General features: G+C 44.5%; 1 protein-coding gene and 1 long non-coding RNA gene across 5 annotated transcripts in view; both read left to right on the plus strand.

Moving 5' to 3' along the window:
- Nucleotides 1–26,738, plus strand: part of LOC118361101 (slit homolog 1 protein-like) — a 111,704-nt gene that overhangs the window by 64,732 nt on the left and 20,234 nt on the right. The window contains 9 exon segments of the mRNA XM_052474354.1: nt 1–19; nt 317–391; nt 489–632; nt 4,105–4,248; nt 4,354–4,520; nt 17,539–17,671; nt 23,673–23,741; nt 23,828–23,899; nt 24,032–24,103. The exon segment at nt 1–19 is cut by the window's left edge and continues 126 nt beyond it. Coding sequence (XP_052330314.1) covers nt 1–19; nt 317–391; nt 489–632; nt 4,105–4,248; nt 4,354–4,520; nt 17,539–17,671; nt 23,673–23,741; nt 23,828–23,899; nt 24,032–24,103 — 895 coding nt within the window.
- Nucleotides 18,038–19,537, plus strand: LOC127910474 (uncharacterized). Of its 4 annotated transcripts, none has more exons than XR_008074991.1 (3): nt 18,038–18,369; nt 18,479–18,810; nt 19,233–19,537. It is a non-coding gene; the product is annotated as an uncharacterized LOC127910474 (long non-coding RNA). The 4 variants fall into 4 exon arrangements; XR_008074993.1 differs by having other exon boundaries at nt 18,533–18,810; nt 19,233–19,528; XR_008074994.1 differs by having other exon boundaries at nt 18,551–18,810; nt 19,233–19,528.

The raw sequence follows: 26,738 nt of genomic DNA on the forward strand, positions 1-26,738 counted from the left end.
CTTCCTCTACCACTGAACTGTAAGAACACAACACACACACACACACACACACACACACACACACACACACACACACACACACACACACACACACACACACACACACACACACACACACACACACACACACACACACACACACACACACACACACACCTGCCTCCCTGACACTTAACTGCAAGACATCTGGACCACATTAATCACACATTTATGTCAATGGTTTATCTCTGCAAATGTTTGAAACCTCTTCAGGATGCGTCGCTGTGTTTCTGTTTCTTTCTAACCATGTTCTGTTTTCACCTCTCTCTGTTCCCAGTCGTCTGAACAACAATGATATCAGCACACTGGAGGCTGTAGGGGTCTTCAAGACCCTCTCTCAGCTCAAAAAGATGTCAGTTGTAGTTTATGATGTGCTATGGTAACTTATTTACTTAATCAAAGAAGTTCACTGAACTTATTTTTAATCGCTTTAATTGATTTATTCCCAGTAACCTTAGCAACAATAAGATCACAGAGATCGAAGATGGGGTGTTCGAGGGGGCGGGGTCAGTCAATGAGCTCCACCTCACAGCCAATCAGCTGGACTCTGTCCGCAGTGGAATGTTCAAGGGACTGGAGGGACTACGCATGCTGTGAGTCACACACACACACACACACACACACACACACACACACACACACACACACACACACACACACACATTTACATTTAAGTCATTTAGCAGACGCTCTTATCCAGAGCGACTTACAACACACACACACACACACACACACACACACACACACACACACACACACACACACACACACACACACAATAACACACACACACACACACACACACACACACACACACACACACACCCAGTGACACAAACAGATGCAAACATGAGCACATGCACACACACTGCATACATCAAATCAAATACATTTTATTTGTCACATGCGCCGAATACAACACAACACAAGACCTTAACAGGAAATACTTACAAGCCCTTAACCAACAATGCTGTTTTAATAAAATAGAGTTACGAAAATAACTAAATAAACTAAAGTAAAAACATTTATTAAAGAAAGTAACACAATAAATTAACAATAACGAGGCTATATACAGGGTGTATGGGGTGACCGAGTCAATGTTAGTCGAGGTAATTTGTATGTAGGTATGGGGAAAGTGACTGTATGGGGAAAGTGACTGTATGGGGAAAGTGACTGTATGGGAAAGGACTGTATGGGGAAAGTGACTGTATGGGGAAAGTGACTGTATGGGGAAAGTGACTGTATGGGGGTGACTGTAAGTGACTGTATGGGGAAAGTGACTGGGGAAAGTGACTGTATGGGGAAAGTGACTGTATGGGGAAAGTGACTGTGGGGAAAGTGACTGGGGAAAGTGACTGTATGGGGAAAGTGACTGTATGGGGAAAGTGACTGTATGGGGAAGTGACTGTATGGGGAAAGACTGTATGGGGAAAGTGACTGTATGGGGAAAGTGACTGGGGAAAGTGACTGTATGGGGAAAGTGTGACTGACTGTATGGGGAAAGTGATGGGGAAAGTGACTGTATGGGGAAAGTGACTGTATGGGGAAAGTGACTGTATGGGGAAAGTGACTGTATGGGGAAAGTGACTGTATATGACTGGGAAAGTGACTGTATGGGGAAAGTGACTGTATGGGGAAAGTGACTGTATGGGGAAAGTGACTGTATGGGGAAAGTGACTGTATGGGGAAAGTGACTGTATGGGGAAAGTGACTGTATGGGAAAGTGACTGTATGGGGAAAGTGACTGGGGAAAGTGACTGTATGGGGAAAGTGACTGTATGGGGGGAAAGTGACTGTATGGGGAAAGTGACTGTATGGGGAAAGTGACTGGGGAAAGTGACTGTATGGGGAAAGTGACTGTATGTGACTGGGGAAAGTGACTGTATGGGGGGGATGGGGAAAGTGACTGTATGGGGAAAGTGACTGTATGGGGAAAGTGACTGTATGGGGAAAGTGACTGTATGGGGAAAGTGACTGTATGGGGAAAGTGACTGTATGGGGGGTATGGGGAAAGTGACTGTATGGGGAAAGTGACTGTATGGGGAAAGTGACTGTATGGGGAAAGTGACTGTATGGGGAAAGTGACTGTATGGGAAAGTGACTGTATGGGGAAAGTGACTGTATGGGGAAAGTGACTGTATGGGGAAAGTGACTGTATGGGGAAAGTGACTGTATGGGGAAAGTGACTGTATGGGGAAAGTGACTGTATGGGGAAAGTGACTGTATGGGAAAGTGACTGTATGGGGAAAGTGACTGTATGGGGAAAGTGACTGTATGGGGAAAGTGACTGTATGGGGAAACTGTATGGGAAAGACTGTATGGGGAAAGTGACTGTATGGGAAAGTGACTGTATGGGGAAAGTGACTGTGGGGAAAGTGACTGTGGGATGGGGAAAGTGACTGTATGGGGAAAGTGACTGTATGGGGAAAGTGACTGTATGGGGAAAGTGACTGTAGGGGGAAAGTGACTGTATGGGGAAAGTGACTGTATGGGAAAGTGACTGTATGGGGAAAGTGACTGGGGAAAGTGACTGTATGGGGAAAGTGACTGTATGGGGAAAGTGACTGTATGGGGAAAGTGACTGTATGGGGAAAGTGACTGTATGGGGAAAGTGACTGTATGGGGAAAGTGACTGTATGGGGAAAGTGACTGTATGGGAAAGTGACTGTATGGGGAAAGTGACTGTATGGGAAAGTGACTGTATGGGGAAAGTGACTGTATGGGTGACTGTATGGGGAAAGGGGAAAGTGACTGTATGGGGAAAGTGACTGTATGGGGAAAGTGACTGTATGACTGTATGGGGAAAGTGACTGTATGGGGAAAGTGACTGTATGGGGAAAGTGACTGTATGGGGAAAGTGACTGTATGGGGAAAGTGACTGTATGGGGAAAGTGACTGTATGGGGAAAGTGACTGTATGGGGAAAGTGACTGTATGGGGAAAGTGACTGTATGGGAAAGTGACTGTATGGGGAAAGTGACTGTATGGGGAAAGTGACTGTATGGGGAAAGTGACTGTATGGGAAAGTGACTGTATGGGGAAAGTGACTGTATGGGGAAAGTGACTATGGGGAAAGTGACTGTATGGGGAAAGTGACTGTATGGGGGAAAGTGACTGGGGAAAGTGACTGTATGGGGAAAGTGACTGTATGGGGAAAGTGACTGTATGGGGAAAGGAATGGGGAAAGTGACTGTATGGGGAAAGTGACTGTATGGGGAAAGTGACTGTATGGGGGGGAAAGTGACTGTATGTGACTGTATGGGGAAAGTGACTGTATGGGAAAGTGACTGTATGGGAAAGTGACTGTATGGGAAAGTGGTATGGGGAAAGTGACTGTATGGGGAAAGTGACTGTATGGGGGAAAGTGACTGTATGGGAAAGTGACTGTATGGGAAAGTGACTGTATGGGGGAAAGTGACTGTATGGGAAAGTGACTGTATGAGGAAAGTGACTGTATGGGAAAGTGACTGTATGGGGAAAGTGACTGTATGGGAAAGTGACTGTATGGGGAAAGTGACTGTATGGGAAAGTGACTGTATGGGGAAAGTGACTGTATGGGAAAGTGACTGTATGAGGAAAGTGACTGTGGGAAAGTGACTGTATGGGAAAGTGACTGTATGGGAAAGTGACTGTATGGAGAAAGTGACTGTATGGGAAAGTGACTGTATGGGAAAGTGACTGTATTGGGAAAGTGACTGTATGAGGAAAGTGACTGTATGGGAAAGTGACTGTATGGGAAAGTGACTGTATGGGAAAGTGACTGTATGGGAAAGTGACTGTATGGGAAAGTGACTGACTGTATGGGAAAGTGACTGTATGGATGGGAAAGTGACTGTATGGGAAAGTGACTGTATGGGGAAAGTGACTGTATGGGATGACTGTATAGTTTATATCTGTATGGGAAAGTGACCATGACTGTATGACTGGGGAAAGTGACTGTATGGGAAAGTGACTGTATGGGAAAGTGTTTGGAGAAAGTGACTGTATGGGAAATTTAATTCAATACACTTCATATCTATTCACATCACAATGGTATATGACAATTAAGCGGTTCTCTCTATTCCAGAATGTTGAGGAACAACAAGATCAGCTGTATCCATAACAACAGCTTCACTGGCTTGTACAACGTTCGCCTGCTGTCTCTCTATGACAACCAGCTAACTACCATCACCCCTGGAGCCTTCGACACCCTGCAAACACTGTCTACACTGTAAGACACACATGCACACATACACATACACACACGGCGCATTAAAGCATAAGTGGTGTAATTATTAAGTCTGGTACTGACTCTCTCCCTCGATCTCTCCATCAGTAACCTCCTTGCTAACTCCTTCAACTGTGACTGTCGTCTGGCCTGGCTTGGTGATTGGCTGAGAAGCAGGAAGATCGTCACGGGCAACCCTCGATGCCAGCGCCCCGCCTTCCTAAAGGAGATCCCACTACAGGACGTGGCAGTGCCTGACTTCCGCTGTGAAGAGGGTGAGTTACGGTCAACACACACACACACTCACACACCACACACACACTCCAGCACACAAGTTGTTTGTTGTTTTGTTGCCATGTACTGTCCCTTTATGATAAAGGTAATTAATTACCTGTTGATGTTCCCCATTGTGTGGGAGGTAAATGAACTAGCCGGGACTGGACTGATAATACGTTCTGCAACAACATCTCACTCCTCTTTCTTTCAAAGTCAAAAAGTGGTTGAATGTGATTCCAGGTAATCGACTGTCCTTGTAAAAGTATTTTGTGCTTTTGTTTACCAACTGATTTCACACTCAGCAGTACCTAGGCTTCTGATCGATGCACCTAACAAACACACACACACACTCAGCAGTACCTAGGCTTCTGATCGATGCACCTAACAAACACACACACACTCAGCAGTACCTAGGCTTCTGATCGATGCACCTAACAAACACACACACACTCAGCAGTACCTAGGCTTCTGATCGATGCACCTAACAAACACACACACACTCAGCAGTACCTAGGCTTCTGATCGATGCACCTAACAAACACACACACACTCAGCAGTACCTAGGCTTCTGATCGAAGCACCTAACAAACACACACACACTCAGCAGTACCTAGGCTTCTGATCGATGCACCTGACAAACACACACACACTCAGCAGTACCTAGGCTTCTGATCGATGCACCTGACAAACACACACACGCTCAGCAGTACCTAGGCTTCTGATCGATGCACCTGACAAACACACACACGCTCATCAGTACCTAGGCTTCTGATCGATGCACCTGACAAACACACACAAACATACACACGCTCAGCAGTACCTAGGCTTCTGATCGATGCACCTGACAAACACACACAAACACACACACACTCAGCAGTACCTAGGCTTCTGATTGATGCACCTGACAAACACACACACACTCATCAGTACCTAGGCTTCTGATCGATGCACCTGACAAACACACACAAACACACACACACTCAGCAGTACCTAGGCTTCTGATCGATGCACCTGACAAACACACACAAACACACACACACTCAGCAGTACCTAGGCTTCTGATCGATGCACCTAACAAACACACACACACTCAGCAGTACCTAGGCTTCTGATCGATGCACCTAACAAACACACACACACTCAGCAGTACCTAGGCTTCTGATCGATGCACCTAACAAACACACACACACTCAGCAGTACCGAGGCTTCTGATCGATGCACCTAACAAACACACACACACTCAGCAGTACCTAGGCTTCTGATCGATGCACCTAACAAACACACACACACTCAGCAGTACCTAGGCTTCTGATCGATGCACCTAACAAACACACACACACTCAGCAGTACCTAGGCTTCTGATCGATGCACCTGACAAACACACACACACTCAGCAGTACCTACCTGCACCTGGCTTACCTGCTTCTGATCGATGCACCTGACAAACACACACACGCTCATCAGTACCTAGGCTTCTGATCGATGCACCTGACAAACACACACAAACATACACACACTCAGCAGTACCTAGGCTTCTGATCGATGCACCTGACAAACACACACAAACACACACACACTCAGCAGTACCTAGGCTTCTGATCGATGCACCTGACAAACACACACACACTCATCAGTACCTAGGCTTCTGATCGATGCACCTGACAAACACACACAAACACACACACACTCAGCAGTACCTAGGCTTCTGATCGATGCACCTGACAAACACACACAAACACACACACACTCAGCAGTACCTAGGCTTCTGATCGATGCACCTAACAAACACACACACACTCAGCAGTACCTAGGCTTCTGATCGATGCACCTAACAAACACACACACACTCAGCAGTACCTAGGCTTCTGATCGATGCACCTAACAAACACACACACACTCAGCAGTACCTAGGCTTCTGATCGATGCACCTAACAAACACACACACACTCAGCAGTACCTAGGCTTCTGATCGATGCACCTAACAAACACACACACACTCAGCAGTACCTAGGTTTCTGATCGATGCACCTGACAAACAAACACACACTCAGCAGTACCTAGGCTTCTGATCGATGCACCTGACAAGCACACACACGCTCAGCAGTACCTAGGCTTCTGATCGATGCACCTGACAAACACACACGCTCATCAGTACCTAGGCTTCTGATCGATGCACCTGACAAACACACACAAACATACACACGCTCAGCAGTACCTAGGCTTCTGATCGATGCACCTGACAAACACACACAAACACACACACGCTCAGCAGTACCTAGGCTTCTGATTGATGCACCTGACAAACACACACAAACACACACACGCTCAGCAGTACCTAGGCTTCTGATCGATGCACCTGACAAAACACACAAACACACACACGCTCAGCAGTACCTAGGCTTCTGATTGATGCACCTGACAAACATACACACACTCATCAGTACCTAGGCTTCTGATCGATGCACCTGACAAACACACACAAACACACACACACACTCAGCAGTGCCTAGGCTTCTGATCGATGCACCTGACAAACACACACAAACACACACACGCTCAGCAGTACCTAGGCTTCTGATCGATGTACCTGACAAACACACACAAACACACACACACTCAGCAGTACCTAGGCTTCTGATCGATGTACCTGACAAACACACACACACTCAGCAGTACCTAGGCTTCTGATCGATGCACCTGACAAACACACAAACACACACACGCTCAGCAGTACCTAGGCTTCTGATCGATGTACCTGACAAACACACACAAACACACACACACGCTCAGCAGTACCTAGGCTTCTGATCGATGCACCTGACAAACACACAAACACACACACGCTCAGCAGTACCTAGGCTTCTGATCGATGTACCTGACAAAACACACACACACTCAGCAGTACCTAGGCTTCTGATCGATGCACCTGACAAACACACACAAACACACACACTCATCAGTACCTAGGATTCTGATCGATGCACCTGACAAACACACACACACTCAGCAGTACCTAGGCTTCTGATCGATGCACCTGACAAACACACACAAACACACACACGCTCAGCAGTACCTAGGCTTCTGATCGATGCACCTGACAAACACACACAAACACACACACACTCAGCAGTACCTAGGCTTCTGATTGATGTACCTGACAAACACACACAAACACACACACTCTCAGCAGTACCTAGGCTTCTGATCGATGCACCTGACAAACACACACAAACACACACACACTCAGCACTAACTAGGCTTCTAATCGATGCACCTGACAAACACACACACACACACACACACTCAGCAGTACCTAGGCTTCTGATCGATGCACCTGACAAACACACAAAAAACACACACACTCAGCAGTACCTAGGCTGATCGATGCACCTGACAAACACACACACACTCAGCAGTACCTAGGCTTCTGATCGATGCACCTGACAAAACACACACACACTCAGCAGTACCTAGGCTTCTGATCGATGCACCTGACAAACACACACACACTCAGCAGTACCTAGGCTTCTGATCGATGCACCTGACAAACACACACACGCTCAGCAGTACCTAGGCTTCTGATCGATGCACCTGACAAACACACACACGCTCATCAGTACCTAGGCTTCTGATCGATGCACCTGACAAACACACACAAACATACACACGCTCAGCAGTACCTAGGCTTCTGATCGATGCACCTGACAAACACACACAAACACACACACGCTCAGCAGTACCTAGGCTTCTGATCGATGCACCTGACAAACACACACAAACACACACACGCTCAGCAGTACCTAGGCTTCTGATTGATGCACCTGACAAACATACACACACTCATCAGTACCTAGGCTTCTGATCGATGCACCTGACAAACACACACAAACACACACACACTCAGCAGTGCCTAGGCTTCTGATCGATGCACCTGACAAACACACACAAACACACACACGCTCAGCAGTACCTAGGCTTCTGATCGATGTACCTGACAAACACACACAAACACACACACACTCAGCAGTACCTAGGCTTCTGATCGATGTACCTGACAAACACACACACACTCAGCAGTACCTAGGCTTCTGATCGATGCACCTGACAAACACACACAAACACACACACGCTCAGCAGTACCTAGGCTTCTGATCGATGTACCTGACAAACACACACAAAACACACACGCTCAGCAGTACCTAGGCTTTCGATGCACCTGACAAACACACACAAACACACACACGCTCAGCAGTACCAGGCTTCTGATCGATGTACCTGACAAACACACACACACACTCAGCAGTACCTAGGCTTCTGATCGATGCACCTGACAAACACACACACACACTCAGCAGTACCTAGGCTTCTGATCGATGCACCTGACAAACACACACACACTCAGCAGTACCTAGGCTTCTGATCGATGCACCTGACAAACACACACAAACACACACACACTCAGCAGTACCTAGGCTTCTGATCGATGCACCTGACAAACACACACAAACACACACACGCTCAGCAGTACCTAGGCTTCTGATCGATGTACCTGACAAACACACACAAACACACACACACTCAGCAGTACCTAGGCTTCTGATCGATGTACCTGACAAACACACACACACTCAGCAGTACCTAGGCTTCTGATCGATGCACCTGACAAACACACACAAACACACACACGCTCAGCAGTACCTAGGCTTCTGATCGATGTACCTGACAAACACACACAAACACACACACGATCAGCAGTACCTAGGCTTCTGATCGATGCACCTGACAAACACACACAAACACACACACGCTCAGCAGTACCTAGGCTTCTGATCGATGTACCTGACAAACACACACACACACTCAGCAGTACCTAGGCTTCTGATCGATGCACCTGACAAACACACACAAACACACACACTCATCAGTACCTAGGATTCTGATCGATGCACCTGACAAACACACACACACTCAGCAGTACCTAGGCTTCTGATCGATGCACCTGACAAACACACACAAACACACACACGCTCAGCAGTACCTAGGCTTCTGATCGATGCACCTGACAAACACACACAAACACACACACACTCAGCAGTACCTAGGCTTCTGATTGATGTACCTGACAAACACACACAAACACACACACTCTCAGCAGTACCTAGGCTTCTGATCGATGCACCTGACAAACACACACAAACACACACACACTCAGCAGTACCTAGGCTTCTGATCGATGCACCTGACAAACACACACACACACACACACACTCAGCAGTACCTAGGCTTCTGATCGATGCACCTGACAAACACACAAAAACATACACACACTCAGCAGTACCTAGGCTTCTGATCGATGCACCTGACAAACACACACACACTCAGCAGCCTAGGCTTCTGATCGATGCACCCTGACAAAACACACACACACTCAGCAGTACCTAGGCTTCTGATCGATGCACCTGACAAACACACACACACTCAGCAGTACCTAGGCTTCTGATCGATGCACCTGACAAAAACACACACACGCTCAGCAGTACCTAGGCTTCTGATCGATGCACCTGACAAACACACACACGCTCATCAGTACCTAGGCTTCTGATCGATGCACCTGACAAACACACAAACATACACACGCTCAGCAGTACCTAGGCTTCTGATCGATGCACCTGACAAACACACACAAACACACACACGCTCAGCAGTACCTAGGCTTCTGATCGATGCAGCTGACAAACACACACAAACACACACACGCTCAGCAGTACCTAGGCTTCTGATTGATGCACCTGACAAACATACACACACTCATCAGTACCTAGGCTTCTGATCGATGCACCTGACAAACACACACAAACACACACACACTCAGCAGTGCCTAGGCTTCTGATCGATGCACCTGACAAACACACACAAACACACACACGCTCAGCAGTACCTAGGCTTTTGATCGATGTACCTGACAAACACACACAAACACACACACACTCAGCAGTACCTAGGCTTCTGATCGATGCACCTGACAAACACACACACACTCAGCAGTACCTAGGCTTCTGATCGATGCACCTGACAAACACACACAAACACACACACACTCAGCAGTACCTAGGCTTCTGATCGATGCACCTGACAAACACACACACTCAGCAGTACCTAGGCTTCTGATCGATGCACCTGACAAACACACACAAACACACACACGCTCAGCAGTACCTAGGCTTCTGATCGATGCACCTGACAAACACACACACACTCAGCAGTACCTAGGCTTCTGATCGATGCACCTGACAAACACACACAAACACACCACAACTCATCAGTACCTAGGATTCTGATCGATGCACCTGACAAACACACACACACTCAGCAGTACCTAGGCTTCTGATCGATGCACCTGACAAACACACACAAACACACACACGCTCAGCAGTACCTAGGCTTCTGATCGATGCACCTGACAAACACACACAAACACACACACACTCAGCAGTACCTAGGCTTCTGATTGATGTACCTGACAAACACACACAAACACACACACTCTCAGCAGTACCTAGGCTTCTGATCGATGCACCTGACAAACACACACAAACACACACACACTCAGCAGTAACTAGGCTTCTAATCGATGCACCTGACAAACACACACACACACACACACACACTCAGCAGTACCTAGGCTTCTGATCGATGCACCTGACAAACACACACAAACACACACACACTCAGCAGTACCTAGGCTTCTGATCGATGCACCTGACAAACACACACACACTCAGCAGTACCTAGGCTTCTGATCGATGCACCTGACAAACACACACACACACTCAGCAGTACCTAGGCTTCTGATCGATGCACCTGACAAACACACACACACTCAGCAGTACCCAGGCTTCTGATCGATGCACCTGACAACACACACACACACACTCAGCAGTACCCAGGCTTCTGATCGATGCACCTGACAAAACACACACTCAAGTACCAGGATTCTGATCGATGCACCTGACAAACACACACAAACACACACACACTCAGCAGTACCTAGGCTTCTGATCGATGCACCTGACAAACACACACACTCAGCAGTACCTAGGATTCTGATCGATGCACCTGACAAACACACACAAACACACACAAGCTCAGCAGTACCTAGGCTTCTGATCGATGCACCTGACAAACACACACAAACACACACACACTCAGCAGTACCTAGGCTTCTGATTGATGCACCTGACAAACACACAAACACTCTGCAGTACCTAGGCTTCTGATCGATGCACCTGACAAACACACACAAACACACTCAGCAGTACCTAGGCTTCTGATCGATGCACCTGACAAACACACACACACACTCAGCAGTACCCAGGCTTCTGATCGATGCACCTGACAAACACACACAAACACACACACGCTCAGCAGTACCTAGGCTTCTGATCGATGCACCTGACAAACACACACACACTCAGGAGTACCTAGGCTTCTGATCGATGCACCTGACAAACACACACACACACTCAGCAGTACCCAGGCTTCTGATCGATGCACCTGACAAACACACACAAACACACACACGCTCAGCAGTACCTAGGCTTCTGATCGATGCACCTGACAAACACACACACACACTCAGCAGTACCCAGGCTTCTGATCGATGCACCTGACAAACACACACAAACACACACACACTCAGCAGTACCTAGGCTTCTGTTCGATGCACCTGACAAACACACACACGCTCAGCAGTACCTAGGCTTCTGATCGATGCACCTGACAAACACACACACACACTCAGCAGTACCCAGGCTTCTGATCGATGCACTTAACAAACACACACAAACACACACACACTCAGCAGTACCTAGGCTTCTGATCGATGCACCTGACAAACACACACAAACACACACACACTCAGCAGTACCTAGGCTTCTGATCGATGCACCTGACAAACACACACAAACACACACACACACTCAGCAGTACCTAGGCTTCTGATCGATGCACCTGACAAACACACACAAACACACACACACACTCAGCAGTACCTAGGATTCTGATCGATGCACCTGACAAACACACACAAACACACACACACTCAGCAGTACCTAGGCTTCTGATCGATGCACCTGACAAACACACACACGCTCAGCAGTACCTAGGCTTCTGATCGATGCACCTGACAAACACACACAAACACACACACACTCAGCAGTACCTACACTTCTGATCGATGCACCTGACAAACACACACAAACACACTCAGCAGTACCTAGGCCTGTGATCGATGCTGGCTGAGTGGTGGTATTGAGCTGTTGGCTGTATTGACCAGTGAATCTTCTGGCTGCTGAGAATGAATGCTCTGTCTTTGTATCACCAGCTTTACTCTGTTCTCAATTCAATTCAAGGGGCTTTATTGGCATGGGAAACATATGTTAACATTGCCAAAGCAATTGAGGTAGATAATATACAAAAGTGAAATAAACAATTAAAATGAACAGTAAACATTTAACATACACAACATTTAACATACAGAAGTTACAAATGTCATTGTATGTATATATACAGTGTTGCAACGATGTACAAATGGTTAAAGTACAATAGTGAAAATAAATAAGAATAAATATGGGTTATATTTACAATGGTGTTTGTTCTTCACTGGTTGACTTTTCTTGAGGCAACAGGTCACAAATCTTGCTGCTGTAATGGCACACTGTGGTATTTCACCCAGTAGATATGGGAGTTTATCAAAATCGAGTTTGTTTTTTCGAATTCTGTGTAATCTGGGGGAAATATGTGTCTCTAATATGGTCATACATTTGGCAGGAGGTTAGGAAGTGCAGCTCAGTTTCCACCTCATTTTGTGGGCAGTGTGCACATAGCCTGTCTTCTCTTGAGAGCAGGTCTGCCTACGACGGCCTTTCTCAATGGCAACGCTTTGCTCACTGAGTCTGTACATAGTCAAAGCTTTCCTTTGGGTCAGTCACAGTGGTCAGGTATTCTGCCACTGTGTACTCTCTGTTTAGGGCCAAATAGCATTCTAGTTTGCTCTGTTTTTTTTGTTAATTCTTTCCAATGTGTCAAGTAATTATCTTTTTGTTTTCTCATGATTTGGTTGGGTCTAATTGTGCTGCTGTCCTGGGGCTCTGTGGGGTCTGTTTGTGTTTGTGAACAGAGCCCCAGGACCAGCTTCCTTAGGGGACTCTTCTCTCTATCTATCATCTATTTTCCTCTACTCTCTCTATCTATCATATCTATTCCTCTAGTCTATCATATCTATTCCTCTAGTCTATCATATCTATTCCTCTAGTCTATCATATCTATTCCTCTAGTCTATCATATCTATTACTCTAGTCTATCATATTTATTCCTCTAGTCTATCATATCTATTCCTCTAGTCTATCTATCATTTCTATTCCTCTAGTCTATGTATCATCTATTTTCCTCTATTCTCTCTATCTATCATATCTATTCCTCTAGTCTATCATATCTATTCCTCTATTCTATCTATCATCTCTATTCCTCTAGTCTATCATCTCTATTCCTCCAGTCTATCATATCTATTCCTCTAGTCTATCATCTCTATTCCTCCAGTCTATCATCTCTATTCCTCTAGTCTATCATATCTATTCCTCTAGTCTATCATATCTATTCCTCTAGTCTATCTATCATCTCTATTCCTCTATTCTATCATATCTATTCCTCTATTCTATCTATCATCTCTATTCCTCTATTCTATCATCTCTATTCCTCTATTATATCATCTCTATTCCTCTATTCTATCTATCATCTCTATTCCTCTAGTCTATGTATAATCTATTTTCCTCTATTCTCTCTATCTATCATCTCTACTTCTCTATTCTATCTATCATCTAAATTCCTCTATTCTATCTATCATATCTATTCCTCTAGTCTATCATATCTATTCCTCTAGTCTATGTATAATCTCTATTCCTCTAGTCTATGTATAATCTCTATTCCTCTAGTCTATGTAAAATCTCTATTCCTCTATTCTATCTATCATCTCTATTCCTCTATTCTATCATATCTATTCCTCTATTCTATCTATCATCTCTATTCCTCTATTCTATCATCTCTATTCCTCTATTCTATCTACCATCTCTATTCCTCTAGTCTATGTATAATCTATTTTCCTCTATTCTCTCTATCTATCATCTCTATTTCTCTATTCTATCTATCATCTATATTCCTCTATTCTATCTATCATATCTATTCCTCTAGTCTATCATATCTATTCCTCTAGTCTATGTATAATCTCTATTCCTATAGTCTATGTATAATCTCTATTCCTCTAGTCTATGTAAAATCTCTATTCCTCTAGTCTAAGTATAATCTCTATTCTATCTATCATATCTATCATATCTATTCCTCTAGTCTATGTATAATCTCTATTCCTCTAGTCTATGTAAAATCTCTATTCCTCTAGTCTATGTATAATCTCTATTCCTCTAGTCTATCATATCTATTCCTCTAGTCTATGTAAAATCTCTATTCCTCTAGTCTATGTATAATCTCTATTCCTCTATTCTATCTATCATATCTATTCCTCTAGTCTATCATATCTATTCCTCTAGTCTATCATACCTATTCCTCTAGTCTATCTATCATCTCTATTCCTCTAGTCTATGTATAATCTCTATTCCTCTAGTCTGTGTATAATCTCTATTCCTCTAGTCTATCTATCATCTCTATTCCTCTAGTCTATCTATCATCTCTATTTCCTCTATTTATCTATCATATCTATTCCTCTAGTCTATCATATCTATTCCTCTGTACAATCTATGATAATCTCATATTCCTCTAGTCTATGATAAAATAAATTCACATTTGTCTATGGATAATATGATTCCTCTGAATTCTATCTTCATAAAAGGATAGTTCCTCTAGTCTATCATATCTATTCCTCTAATCTATCTATCATCTCTATTCCTCTATTCTATCATATCTATTCCTCTATTCTATCTATCATCTCTATTCCTCTATTCTATCATCTCTATTCCTCTATTCTATCATCTCTATTCCTCTATTCTATCTATCATCTCTATTCCTCTAGTCTATGTATAATCTATTTTCCTCTATTCTCTCTATCTATCATCTCTACTTCTCTATTCTATCTATCATCTAAATTCCTCTATTCTATCTATCATATCTATTCCTCTAGTCTATCATATCTATTCCTCTAGTCTATGTATAATCTCTATTCCTCTAGTCTATGTATAATCTCTATTCCTCTAGTCTATGTAAAATCTCTATTCCTCTAGTCTAAGTATAATCTCTATTCCTCTATTCTATCTATCATATCTATTCCTCTAGTCTATGTATAATCTCTATTTGTCTAGTCTATGTATAATCTCTATTCCTCTAGTCTATGTAAAATCTCTATTCCTCTATTCTATCTATCATCTCTATTCCTCTATTCTATCATATCTATTCCTCTATTCTATCATCTCTATTCCTCTATTCTATCTACCATCTCTATTCCTCTAGTCTATGTATAATCTCTATTCCTCTAGTCTATCATATCTATTCCTCTAGTCTATGTAAAATCTCTATTCCTCTAGTCTATGTATAATCTCTATTCCTCTATTCTATCTATCATATCTATTCCTCTAGTCTATCATATCTATTCCTCTAGTCTATCTATCATCTCTATTCCTCTAGTCTATGTATAATCTCTATTCCTCTAGTCTGTGTATAATCTCTATTCCTCTAGTCTATGTATAATCTCTATTCCTCTAGTCTATGTATAATCTCTATTCCTCTAGTCTATGTATAATCTCTATTCCTCTAGTCTATGTATAATCTCTATTCCTCTAGTCTATGTATAATCTCTATTCCTCTAGTATATGTATAATCTCTATTCCTCTAGTCTATGTATAATCTCTATTCCTCTATTCTATCTATAATCTCTATTCCTCTAGTCTATGTATAATCTCTTTTCCTCTACTCTCTCTATGTATAATCTCTATTCCTCTAGTCTATCATATCTATTCCTCTATTCTATGTATAATCTCTATTCCTCTAGTCTATGTATAATCTCTTTTCCTCTACTCTCTCTCTCTATCATTTATTTTCCTCTAGTCTCTCTATCTGTCATCTCTTTTCCTCTCTCTTCGATATCACATTAGTCTGACTAGTGGATGCTCTCCTCTCCACATGTTCTCCTTCTCATCTCTCACTCCTGTCTGTAATTATCTTGTGTTCTCTTTCTCTCCTTTAAATGCAGCTTTTCCCTTCTTTCACTTCATCTGGGTCCATCTCTCAACCCCCTCGCTCCTGCCCCTCTTTATTCAATTCAAGGGGCTTTATTGGCATGGGAAACATATGTTAACATATGTAAGCAAGTGAGGTAGATAATATACAAAAGTGAAATAAACAATACAAATTAACAGTAAACATTTAACATACAGAAGTTTCAAAAGAATAAAGAAATTACAAATGTCATATTATGTATATATACTGTGTTGGAACAATGTACAAATGGTTCATGTACAAAAGGGAAAATAAATAAGCATAAATTTGGGTTGTATTTACAATGGTGTTTGTTCTTCACTGGTTGTCCTTTTCTTGTCTCTTTTGGTGAAAGGTATCTGTCTCTCACTCTGTCTCTCACTCTCTCTCACTCCCCCTCCCCCTCTTTACCTCCCCCTCCCCCGCATATCGCTCTTCCACACGCTGCTGTCCCTCTCTTTATCTTTGGTATATGGTATATGGTATATGGTATATGGTATATGTCTCTCCTTATCTCTTTCTCTATCTCCCTCCTTCTCTCCGCCCCTTTCCCACTCATATCTCTCTAGCTGTGTTCCTCGCCCAATCTGTTTTGTTCTTAGACTTTGCTAAATTGTTAGCGATAATTGTGTGTCGCTGTGTTTAAGTGTGTGACTCAAAGCCATTTGAATAATCAAAATCCCCTCCCTCACTGCCACATTCTCCCCCCCTTCTCTCTCTCTCTCTCTCTCTCTCTCTCTCCCTCCCTCAATCACTCCCCAGGTGTGGAGGAGACGAGCTGTGTGCCCAGGCCTCAGTGTCCCAGTGAGTGTACTTGTTTGGAGACCGTGGTACGCTGCAGTAACAAACACCTCCGTACATTGCCCAAAGGCATCCCCAGAAACGTCACCGAGCTGTGAGTTCCTCCGCAGAATATCAAAATTTCAATTATAAAATGTTTGTGATGAAATCAGGTTTAACTTTATGGACATGAGCAGATTGTAGCATTGTAGTCAAGACAGAAAGATAGAGACAGGCAGAAAGAGAGAGATGGACAGAAAGAGAGAGATGGACAGAAAGAGAGAGATGGACAGAAAGAGATAGATGGACAGAAAGAGAGAGATGGACAGAAAGAGAGAGATAGGCAGAAAGAGAGAGATAGACAGAAAGAGAGAGATGGACAGAAAGAGAGAGATAGACAGAAAAAAGAGAGATGGACAGAAAAAGAGAGATGGACAGAAAGAGAGAGATGGACAGAAAGAAGAGAGAGATGGACAGAAAGAAAGACAGAAAGAGAGAGGTGGACAGAAAGAGAGAGATAGGCAGAAAGAGAGAGATGGACAGAAAGAGAGAGATGGACAGAAAGAGAGAGATGGACAGAAAGAGAGAGATGGACAGAAAGAGAGAGATGGACAGAAAGAGAGAGATAGGCAGAAAGAGAGAGATAGACAGAAAGAGAGAGATGGACAGAAAGAGAGAGATGGACAGAAAGACAGAAAGAGAGAGGTGGACAGAAAGAGAGAGATAGGCAGAAAGAGAGAGATAGACAGAAAGAGAGAGATGGACAGAAAGAGAGAGATGGACAGAAAGAGAGAGATAGACAGAAAGAGAGAGGTGGACAGAAAGAGAGAGATAGGCAGAAAGAGAGAGATAGGCAGAAAGAGAGAGATAGACAGAAAGAGAGAGATAGAGCAGAAAGAGAGAGATAGACAGAAAGAGAGAGATGGACAGAAAGAGAGAGATGGACAGAAAGAGAGAGATGGACAGAAAGAGATAGATAGACAGAAAGAGAGAGATGGACAGAAAGAGAGATGGACAGAAAGAGAGAGATAGACAGAAAGAGAGAGGTGGACAGAAAGAGAGAGATAGGCAGAAAGAGAGAGATAGGCAGAAAGAGAGAGATAGGCAGAAAGAGAGAGATAGGCAGAAAGAGAGAGATAGACAGAAAGAGAGAGATAGACAGAAAAAGAGAGAGATGGACAGAAAGAGAGAGATGGACAGAAAGAGAGAGATGGACAGAAAGAGAGAGATGGACAGAAAGACAGAAAGAGAGAGGTGGACAGAAAGAGAGAGATAGGCAGAAAGAGAGAGATAGACAGAAAGAGAGAGATAGACAGAAAGAGAGAGATAGACAGAAAGAGAGATGGACAGAAAGAGAGAGATGGACAGAAAGAGAGAGATAGACAGAAAGAGAGAGATAGACAGAAAGAGAGAGATGGACAGAAAGAGAGAGATGGACAGAAAGAGAGAGATAGACAGAAAGAGAGAGATGGACAGAAAGAGAGAGATGGACAGAAAGAGAGAGATAGGCAGAAAGAGAGAGATAGACAGAAAGAGAGAGATAGACAGAAAGAGAGAGATAGACAGAAAAAGAGAGAGATGGACAGAAAGAGAGAGATGGACAGAAAGAGAGAGATGGACAGAAAGAGAGAGATGGACAGAAAGAGAGATATGGACAGAAAGACAGAAAGAGAGAGGTGGACAGAAAGAGAGAGATATGCAGAAAGAGAGAGATACACAGAAAGAGAGAGATAGGCAGAAGGAGAGAGATAGGCAGAAAGAGAGAGATAGACAGAAAAAGAGAGAGATGGACAGAAAGAGAGAGATGGACAGAAAGAGAGAGATGGACAGAAAGAGAGAGATGGACAGAAAGAGAGAGATGGACAGAAAGAGAGAGATGGACAGAAAGAGAGAGATGGACAGAAAGAGAGAGATGGACAGAAAGAGAGAGATAGACAGAAAGAGAGAGATAGACAGAAAAAGAGAGAGATGGACAGAAAAAGAGAGAGATGGACAGAAAGAGAGAGATGGACAGAAAGAGAGAGATGGACAGAAAGAGAGAGATGGACAGAAAGAGAGAGATGGACAGAAAGAGAGAGATGGACAGAAAGAGAGAGATGGACAGAAAGAGAGAGAGATGGACAGAAAAGAGAGATGGACAGAAAGAGAGAGATGGACAGAAAGAGAGAGATGGACAGAAAGAGAGAGATGGACAGAAAGAGAGATGGACAGAAAGAGAGAGATGGACAGAAAGAGAGAGATGGACAGAAAAGAGAGATGGACAGAGAGAGGACAGAAAGAGAGAGATGGGCAGAAAGAGAGATATGGACAGAAAGACAGAAAGAGAGAGGTGGACAGAAAGAGAGAGATATGCAGAAAGAGAGAGATAGGCAGAAAGAGAGAGAGATAGGCAGAAGGAGAGAGATAGGCAGAAAGAGAGAGATAGACAGAAAGAGAGAGATGGACAGAAAGAGAGAGATAGACAGAAAGAGAGAGATGGACAGAAAGAGAGAGATGGACAGAAAGAGAGAGATGGACAGAAAGAGAGAGATGGACAGAAAGAGAGAGATGGACAGAAAGAGAGAGATAGACAGAAAGAGAGAGATAGACAGAAAAAGAGAGAGATGGACAGAAAGAGAGAGATGGACAGAAAGAGAGAGATAGGCAGAAAGAGAGAGATGGACAGAAAGAGAGAGATAGACAGAAAGAGAGAGATGGACAGAAAGAGAGATGGACAGAAATGGACAGAAAGAGATGGACAGAAAGAGAGAGATGGACAGAAAGAGAGAGATGGACAGAAAGAGAGATGGACAGATGGACAGAAAGACAGAAAGAGATGGACAGAAAGAGAGAGATGGACAGAAAGAGAGAGATGGACAGAAAGAGAGAGATGGACAGAAAAGAGAGATGGACAGAAAGAGAGAGATGGACAGAAAGAGAGATGGACAGAAAGAGAGAGATGGACAGAAAGAGAGATGGACAGAAAGAGAGAGATGGACAGAAAGAGAGAGATGGACAGAAAGAGAGAGATGGACAGAAAGAGAGATGGACAGAAAGAGAGAGATGGACAGAAAGAGAGATGGACAGAAAGAGAGAGATGGACAGAAAGAGAGAGATGGACAGAAAGAGAGAGATGGACAGAAAGAGATGGACAGAAAAGAGAGATGGACAGAAAGAGAGAGATGGACAGAGAAGAGAAAGAGATGGACAGAAAGAGAGAGATGGACAGAAAAGAGAGATGGACAGAGATGGACAGAAAGAGAGATGGACAGAAAGAGAGATGGACAGAAAAAAGAGAGATGGACAGAAAGAGAGATGGACAGAAAGAGAGATGGACAGAAAGAGAGATGGACAGAAAGAGAGATGGACAGAAAGAGAGAGATGGACAGAAAGAGAGATGGACAGAAAGAGAGATGGACAGAAAAGAGAGATGGACAGAAAGAGAGAGATGGACAGAAAGAGAGAGATGGACAGAAAGAGAGAGATGGACAGAAAAGAGAGATGGACAGAAAGAGAGAGATGGACAGAAAGAGAGAGATGGACAGAAAGAGAGATGGACAGAAAGAGAGAGAGACAGAAAAGAGAGATGGACAGAAAGAGAGAGATGGACAGAAAGAGAGAGATGGACAGAAAGAGAGAGATGGACAGAAAGAGAGAGATGGACAGAAAGAGAGAGATGGACAGAAAGAGAGAGATGGACAGAAAGAGAGAGATGGACAGAAAGAGAGAGATGGACAGAAAGAGAGAGATGGACAGAAAGAGAGAGATAGACAGAAAGAGAGAGATGGACAGAAAGAGAGATGGACAGAAAGAGAGATGGACAGAAAGAGAGATGGACAGAAAGAGAGATGGACAGAAAGAGAGATGGACAGAAAGAGAGATGGACAGAAAGAGAGATGGACAGAAAGAGAGAGATGGACAGAAAGAGAGAGATGGACAGAAAGAGAGATGGACAGAAAGAGAGATGGACAGAAAGAGAGATGGACAGAAAGAGAGATGGACAGAAAGAGAGATGGACAGAAAGAGAGAGATGGACAGAAAGAGAGAGATGGACAGAAAGAGAGAGATGGACAGAAAGAGAGGAACATGTTGTCGTTGTTCTCTCAGACATTCCTGTCTGCACCCAGCGGCCCCCAGGCCTAACACTGATGTCACTCTCTCTATGAGTGGTCCCCAGCAGCAAGAGGACATTTTAATGAGAAAGTTTTGTTGGGATGGGTCTGAACTTTCCTCCACTTCTCCACGGGGTACACACACACACACACACACACACACACACACACACACACACACACACACACACACACACACACACACACACACACACACACACACACACACACACACATTGTCATTGTCGTAGCAGGTGTGACCAGGTGTCCCATGCTTTTATCTGAGAGTGTGCTGCTCCAACACTGTCATTAATGAAACTACTGTAACCCTTGCACACACACACACACACACACACACACACACACACACACACACACACACACACACACACACACACACACACACACACACACACACACACACACACACACACACACACACACACACACACACACACACACACACACACACACACACACACACACAGTCTTTAACCATCTAACGTTCCACAGTTATTACTCCATACCCCCACCTCTCAACACACACACACACTGTCATTACCCCATCACCTTCACCTTCGTGGGGGCCTCTTTTCCCTCAGGGCAACATAGAACAATAGCAGAAGACCTCAATGTTCCAGTAGAGATTTATGTGGGGGGTGGGAGTGTGTCCATGGTAGTTACACTCTTTTCCCTTTGACAGCAGAGGGAGAGGAAGATAGTTAGAGAGGGGTGTGGGTGGAGGAGTGGTGAGGGGGAGATAGGTAGAGAGGGGTGTGGCTGGAGGAGTGGTGAGGGGGAGATAGGTAGAGAGGGGTGTGGGTGGAGGCAGGGGAGGGTGGAAGAGATAGGTATAGAGGGGTGTGGTTGGAGGTAGGGTGGAGGAGATAGGTGTAAGGGGGTGTGGGTGGAGGCAGGGGAGGGTGGAGGAGATAGGTAGAGAGGGGTGTGGGTGGAGGCAGGGGAGGGTGGAGGAGATAGGTTTAATAATAATAATAATAATAATAATAATATATGCCATTTAGCAGACGCTTTTGTCCAAAGCGACTTACAGTCATGTGTGCATACATTCTACGTATGGGTGGTCCCGGGAATCGAACCCACTACCCTGGCGTTACAAGCGCCATGCTCTACCAACTGAGCTACAGAAGGACCCCGAGGGGTGTGGGTGGAGGCAGGGTGGAGGAGATAGGTATAGAGGGGTGTGGGTGGAGGCAGGGTGGAGGAGATAGGTGTAGAGGGGTGTGGGTGGAGGCAGGGGAGGGTAGAGGAGATAGGTAGAGAGGGGTGTGGGTGGAGGCAGGGGAGGGTGGAAGAGATAGGTAGAGAGGAGTGTGGGTGGAGGCAGGGGAGGGTGGAGGAGATAGGTAGAGAGGGGTGTGGGTGGAGGCATGGGAGGGTGGAGGAGATAGGTTTAGAGGGGTGTGGGTGGAGGCAGGGTGGAGGAGATAGGTAGAGAGGGTTGTGGGTGGAGGCAGGGTGGAGGAGATAGGTCGAGAGGGGTGTGGGTGGAGGCAGGGTGGAGGAGATAGGTAGAGAGGGGTGTGGGTGGAGGCAGGGTGGAGGAGATAGGTAGAGAGGGGTGTGGGTGGAGGCAGGGTGGAGGAGATAGGTAGAGAGGGGTGTGGGTGGAGGCAGGGGAGGGGAGGGTGGAGAAGATAGGTAGAGAGGGGTGTGGGTGGAGGCAGGGGAGGGTTGAGGAGATAGGTATAGGGATGTGTGGGTGGAGGCAGGGTGGAGGAGATAGGTGTAGAGGGGTGTGGGTGGAGGGCAGGGGAGGGTGGAGGAGATAGGTTTAGAGGGGTGTGGATGGAGGCAGGGTGGAGGAGATAGGTGTAGAGGGGTGTGGCTGGAGGCAGGGTGGAGGAGTGGTGGGACAGTGCTACTATCTGACCAGGGGGTTGTTAGGGTTAGTGGTCTGGCCTTTCTCTCTCTGTGGATTTAGAAAGGCTGAGCTCTTGAATGCTGCCATTTCACACAAGTATTAAATGCTGAATGTCTGTCTGTCTGTCTGTCTCTGCACAGGTATCTAGACGGGAACCAGTTCAGTGTGGTGCCAAAGGAACTGTCTACCTTCAAATACCTCCAGTTAGTGTGAGTGTGTCTTCCTGACCAGCCTTTATATTTACCTGGTGTTATTTGTCAGTGTGTAATTTAACAGTGTGTTCTGTCTCTTCCAGAGACCTGAGTAACAACAAGATCAACTCTCTAACCAACTCTTCATTCTCCAACATGAGTCAGCTCACCACACTGTAAGCACTGATCAGTCCACCTGTCCACTACGAGAGCACTAAACACTTAATCACAACTCTCTGCTTTTCCAGGATCTGTTTTAACATGAGGGATTGATGACACGGTATAATCTCTGTTTCTTCTCATTCCAGGATCCTGAGTTACAACTCTCTGCGCTGCATCCCCAGTCTGGCCTTTGGTGGACTACGTTCCCTTCGACTACTGTGAGCACCTTCTCCTATCCCATCTCTGTATGCATGCCTGTGGGAGGGGTTGTGTTTTTGTATGTGTGTATATGTATGCATGCCTGTGGGAGGGGTTGTGTTTTTGTATGTGTGTATATGTATGCATGCCAGTGGGGGGGTTGTGTGTGTATGTGTTCATGTACTGTTGAGAATTGTAGAGTGACTCCGGTGAAGCTGTTCTGGACACTATAAACAGCTAGGGCATCTCAGAAGACACACACCACCCAGCCTAGTCCAGCCCAGCCCAGCCCAGCCCTAACACCCCTTATCCTACAAACATCCATATTCAAGTCTTGTCCTGTACTTTCTACACGGTGGTAGTGGTAGTGAAAGACGGTTGAGGAGGTTTTGGTGATCAGGCTGCAAAAAAACGTTCAACTTGTTTGTAAAATAATTTTCCATTTTGGTTTTTGTGGGTTATTGTCTATGTGAAGTTGCATGTCAGCACTCGGTTTATCATGGCTTCACGTTAGTTTGTTAAGTGTTCTTCGTTTAATTAAAAGAATAATGAATAAACAGCTCAATGCTTGAAGCTCAGCGACGGGCCGCTGGCAAACGCAGGAAAGTGCTGTTTGAATGAATGCTTACGAGCCTGCTGCTGCCTACCACCGCTCAGTCAGACTGTTATATCAAATCATAGACTTAATTATAACATAATAACACACAGAAATACGAGCCTTGGGTCATTAATATGGTCGAATCCGGAAACAATCATCTCGAAAACAAGACTTATTCTTTCAGTGAAAGACGGAACCGTTCCGTTCTGCATATACCCTGACTGCGTGCAATGAACGCAAGAGAAGTGACACAATTTCACCTGGTTAATATTGCCTGCTAACCTGGATTTCTTTTAGCAAAATATGCAGGTTTAAAAATATATACTTCTGCGTATTGATTTTAAGAAAGGCATTGGTGTTTATGGTTAGGTAGAGTCGTGCAACGATTGTGTTTTTTTTTTCGCAAATGCGCTTTGTTAAATCATCCCCCGTTTGGCGAAGTTGGCTGTCTTTGTTAGGAAGAAATAGTCTTCACAGAGTTTGCAACGAGCCAGGTTAGCAGGCAATATTAACTAAATATGTAGGTTTAAAAATGTATACTTCTGTGAATTGATTTTAAGAAAGGCATTGATGTTTATGGTTAGGTACACATTGGAGCAACGACAGTCCTTTTTCGAGAATAAGCACCGCATTGATTTAGTGCAATGCAGGACATGCTAGATAAACTAGTAATATCATCAACCATGTGTAGTTATAACTAGTGATTATGATTGATTGATTGTTTTTTATAAGATAAGTTTAATGCCAGATAGCAAGTTACCTTGGCTTCTTGCTGCATTCGCGTAACAGGCAGTCTCCTCGTGGAGTGCAATGTAATCAGGTGGAATACCCCGAGCTGACGAGGTAAAAATCTGTCATTCTGCCCCTGAACAAGGCAGTTAACTCACCGTTCCTCGGCCGTCAGTGTAAATAAGAATGTGTTCTTAACTAACTTGCCTACTTAAATAAAGGATAAATAAAGGTGTAAAAAAAATGACAAAATCGATTTCCGATTGTTATGAAAACTTTAAATCGGCCCTAATTAATCGGCCATTACGATTTATCGGTCGACCTCTAATTACTAATACATGATGTTTCACTAATGGTAGTAAACTTTGGATCAGCGCGTCTGCAAACATTTTGCCTAAGTGACTGTACATGGAATGGACTGAGGGATGATGCAAGTCTGCTCTGCTGCCAACGATACAGTCACTCCTTTACTCCAACTGTAATTGAAACAGCAACGTTATGGGAGAGAGAGACAAAGGAGAGACCTAGCCAAAATATGTCTGGCCCGATGGATAGAGGGAGAGAAGTGAGGGAGGGAGAGAGAGATGTGGGGTGAGAGAGAGAAAGGGAGAGATGGGAAACAGTGAAGCCTAGGCCAAGTTGTCACTGTTCCTCTCTATCAATTTGGGGAAACTAAAAAGCCATCTGCTGTGTACAACGGCTCAATGGAGAGAGAGAGAGAGAGAGAGAGAGAGAGAGAGAGAGAGAGAGAGAGAGAGAGTCAGCCAGCCAGAGACAGAAGGAGAGGTTCTTATTATGGGCTGTATGCAATGGAGTGTGTGAGCTTGATTCTTATTTACAACACGAGACTTAGCCCTGTTAGCTCTTTTAGCTAAAGCTAACGCAAGTCTTCAAGCCTCAAGTCAAGGTTACATATCAGGGAGCTAACACATGTCTTCAAGCCTCAAGTCAAGGTTACTTATCAGGGAGCTAACACAAGTCTTCAAGCCTCAAGTCAAGGTTACATATCAGGGAGCTAACACACGTCTTCAAGCCTCAAGTCAAGGTTACATATCAGGGAGCTAACACAAGTCTTCAAGCCTCAAGTCAAGGTTACATATCAGGGAGCTAACACAAGTCTTCAAGCCTCAAGTCAAGGTTACTTATCAGGGAGCTAACACACGTCTTCAAGCCTCAAGTCAAGGTTACATATCAGGGAGCTAACACAAGTCTTCAAGCCTCAAGTCAAGGTTACTTATCAGGGAGCTAACACACGTCTTCAAGCCTCAAGTCAAGGTTACTTATCAGGGAGCTAACACAAGTCTTCAAGCCTCAAGTCAAGGTTACAT

The sequence above is a fragment of the Oncorhynchus keta genome, chromosome 2 (assembly GCF_023373465.1).
Source record: "Oncorhynchus keta strain PuntledgeMale-10-30-2019 chromosome 2, Oket_V2, whole genome shotgun sequence".
Taxonomy (NCBI): Eukaryota; Metazoa; Chordata; class Actinopteri; order Salmoniformes; family Salmonidae; genus Oncorhynchus; species Oncorhynchus keta.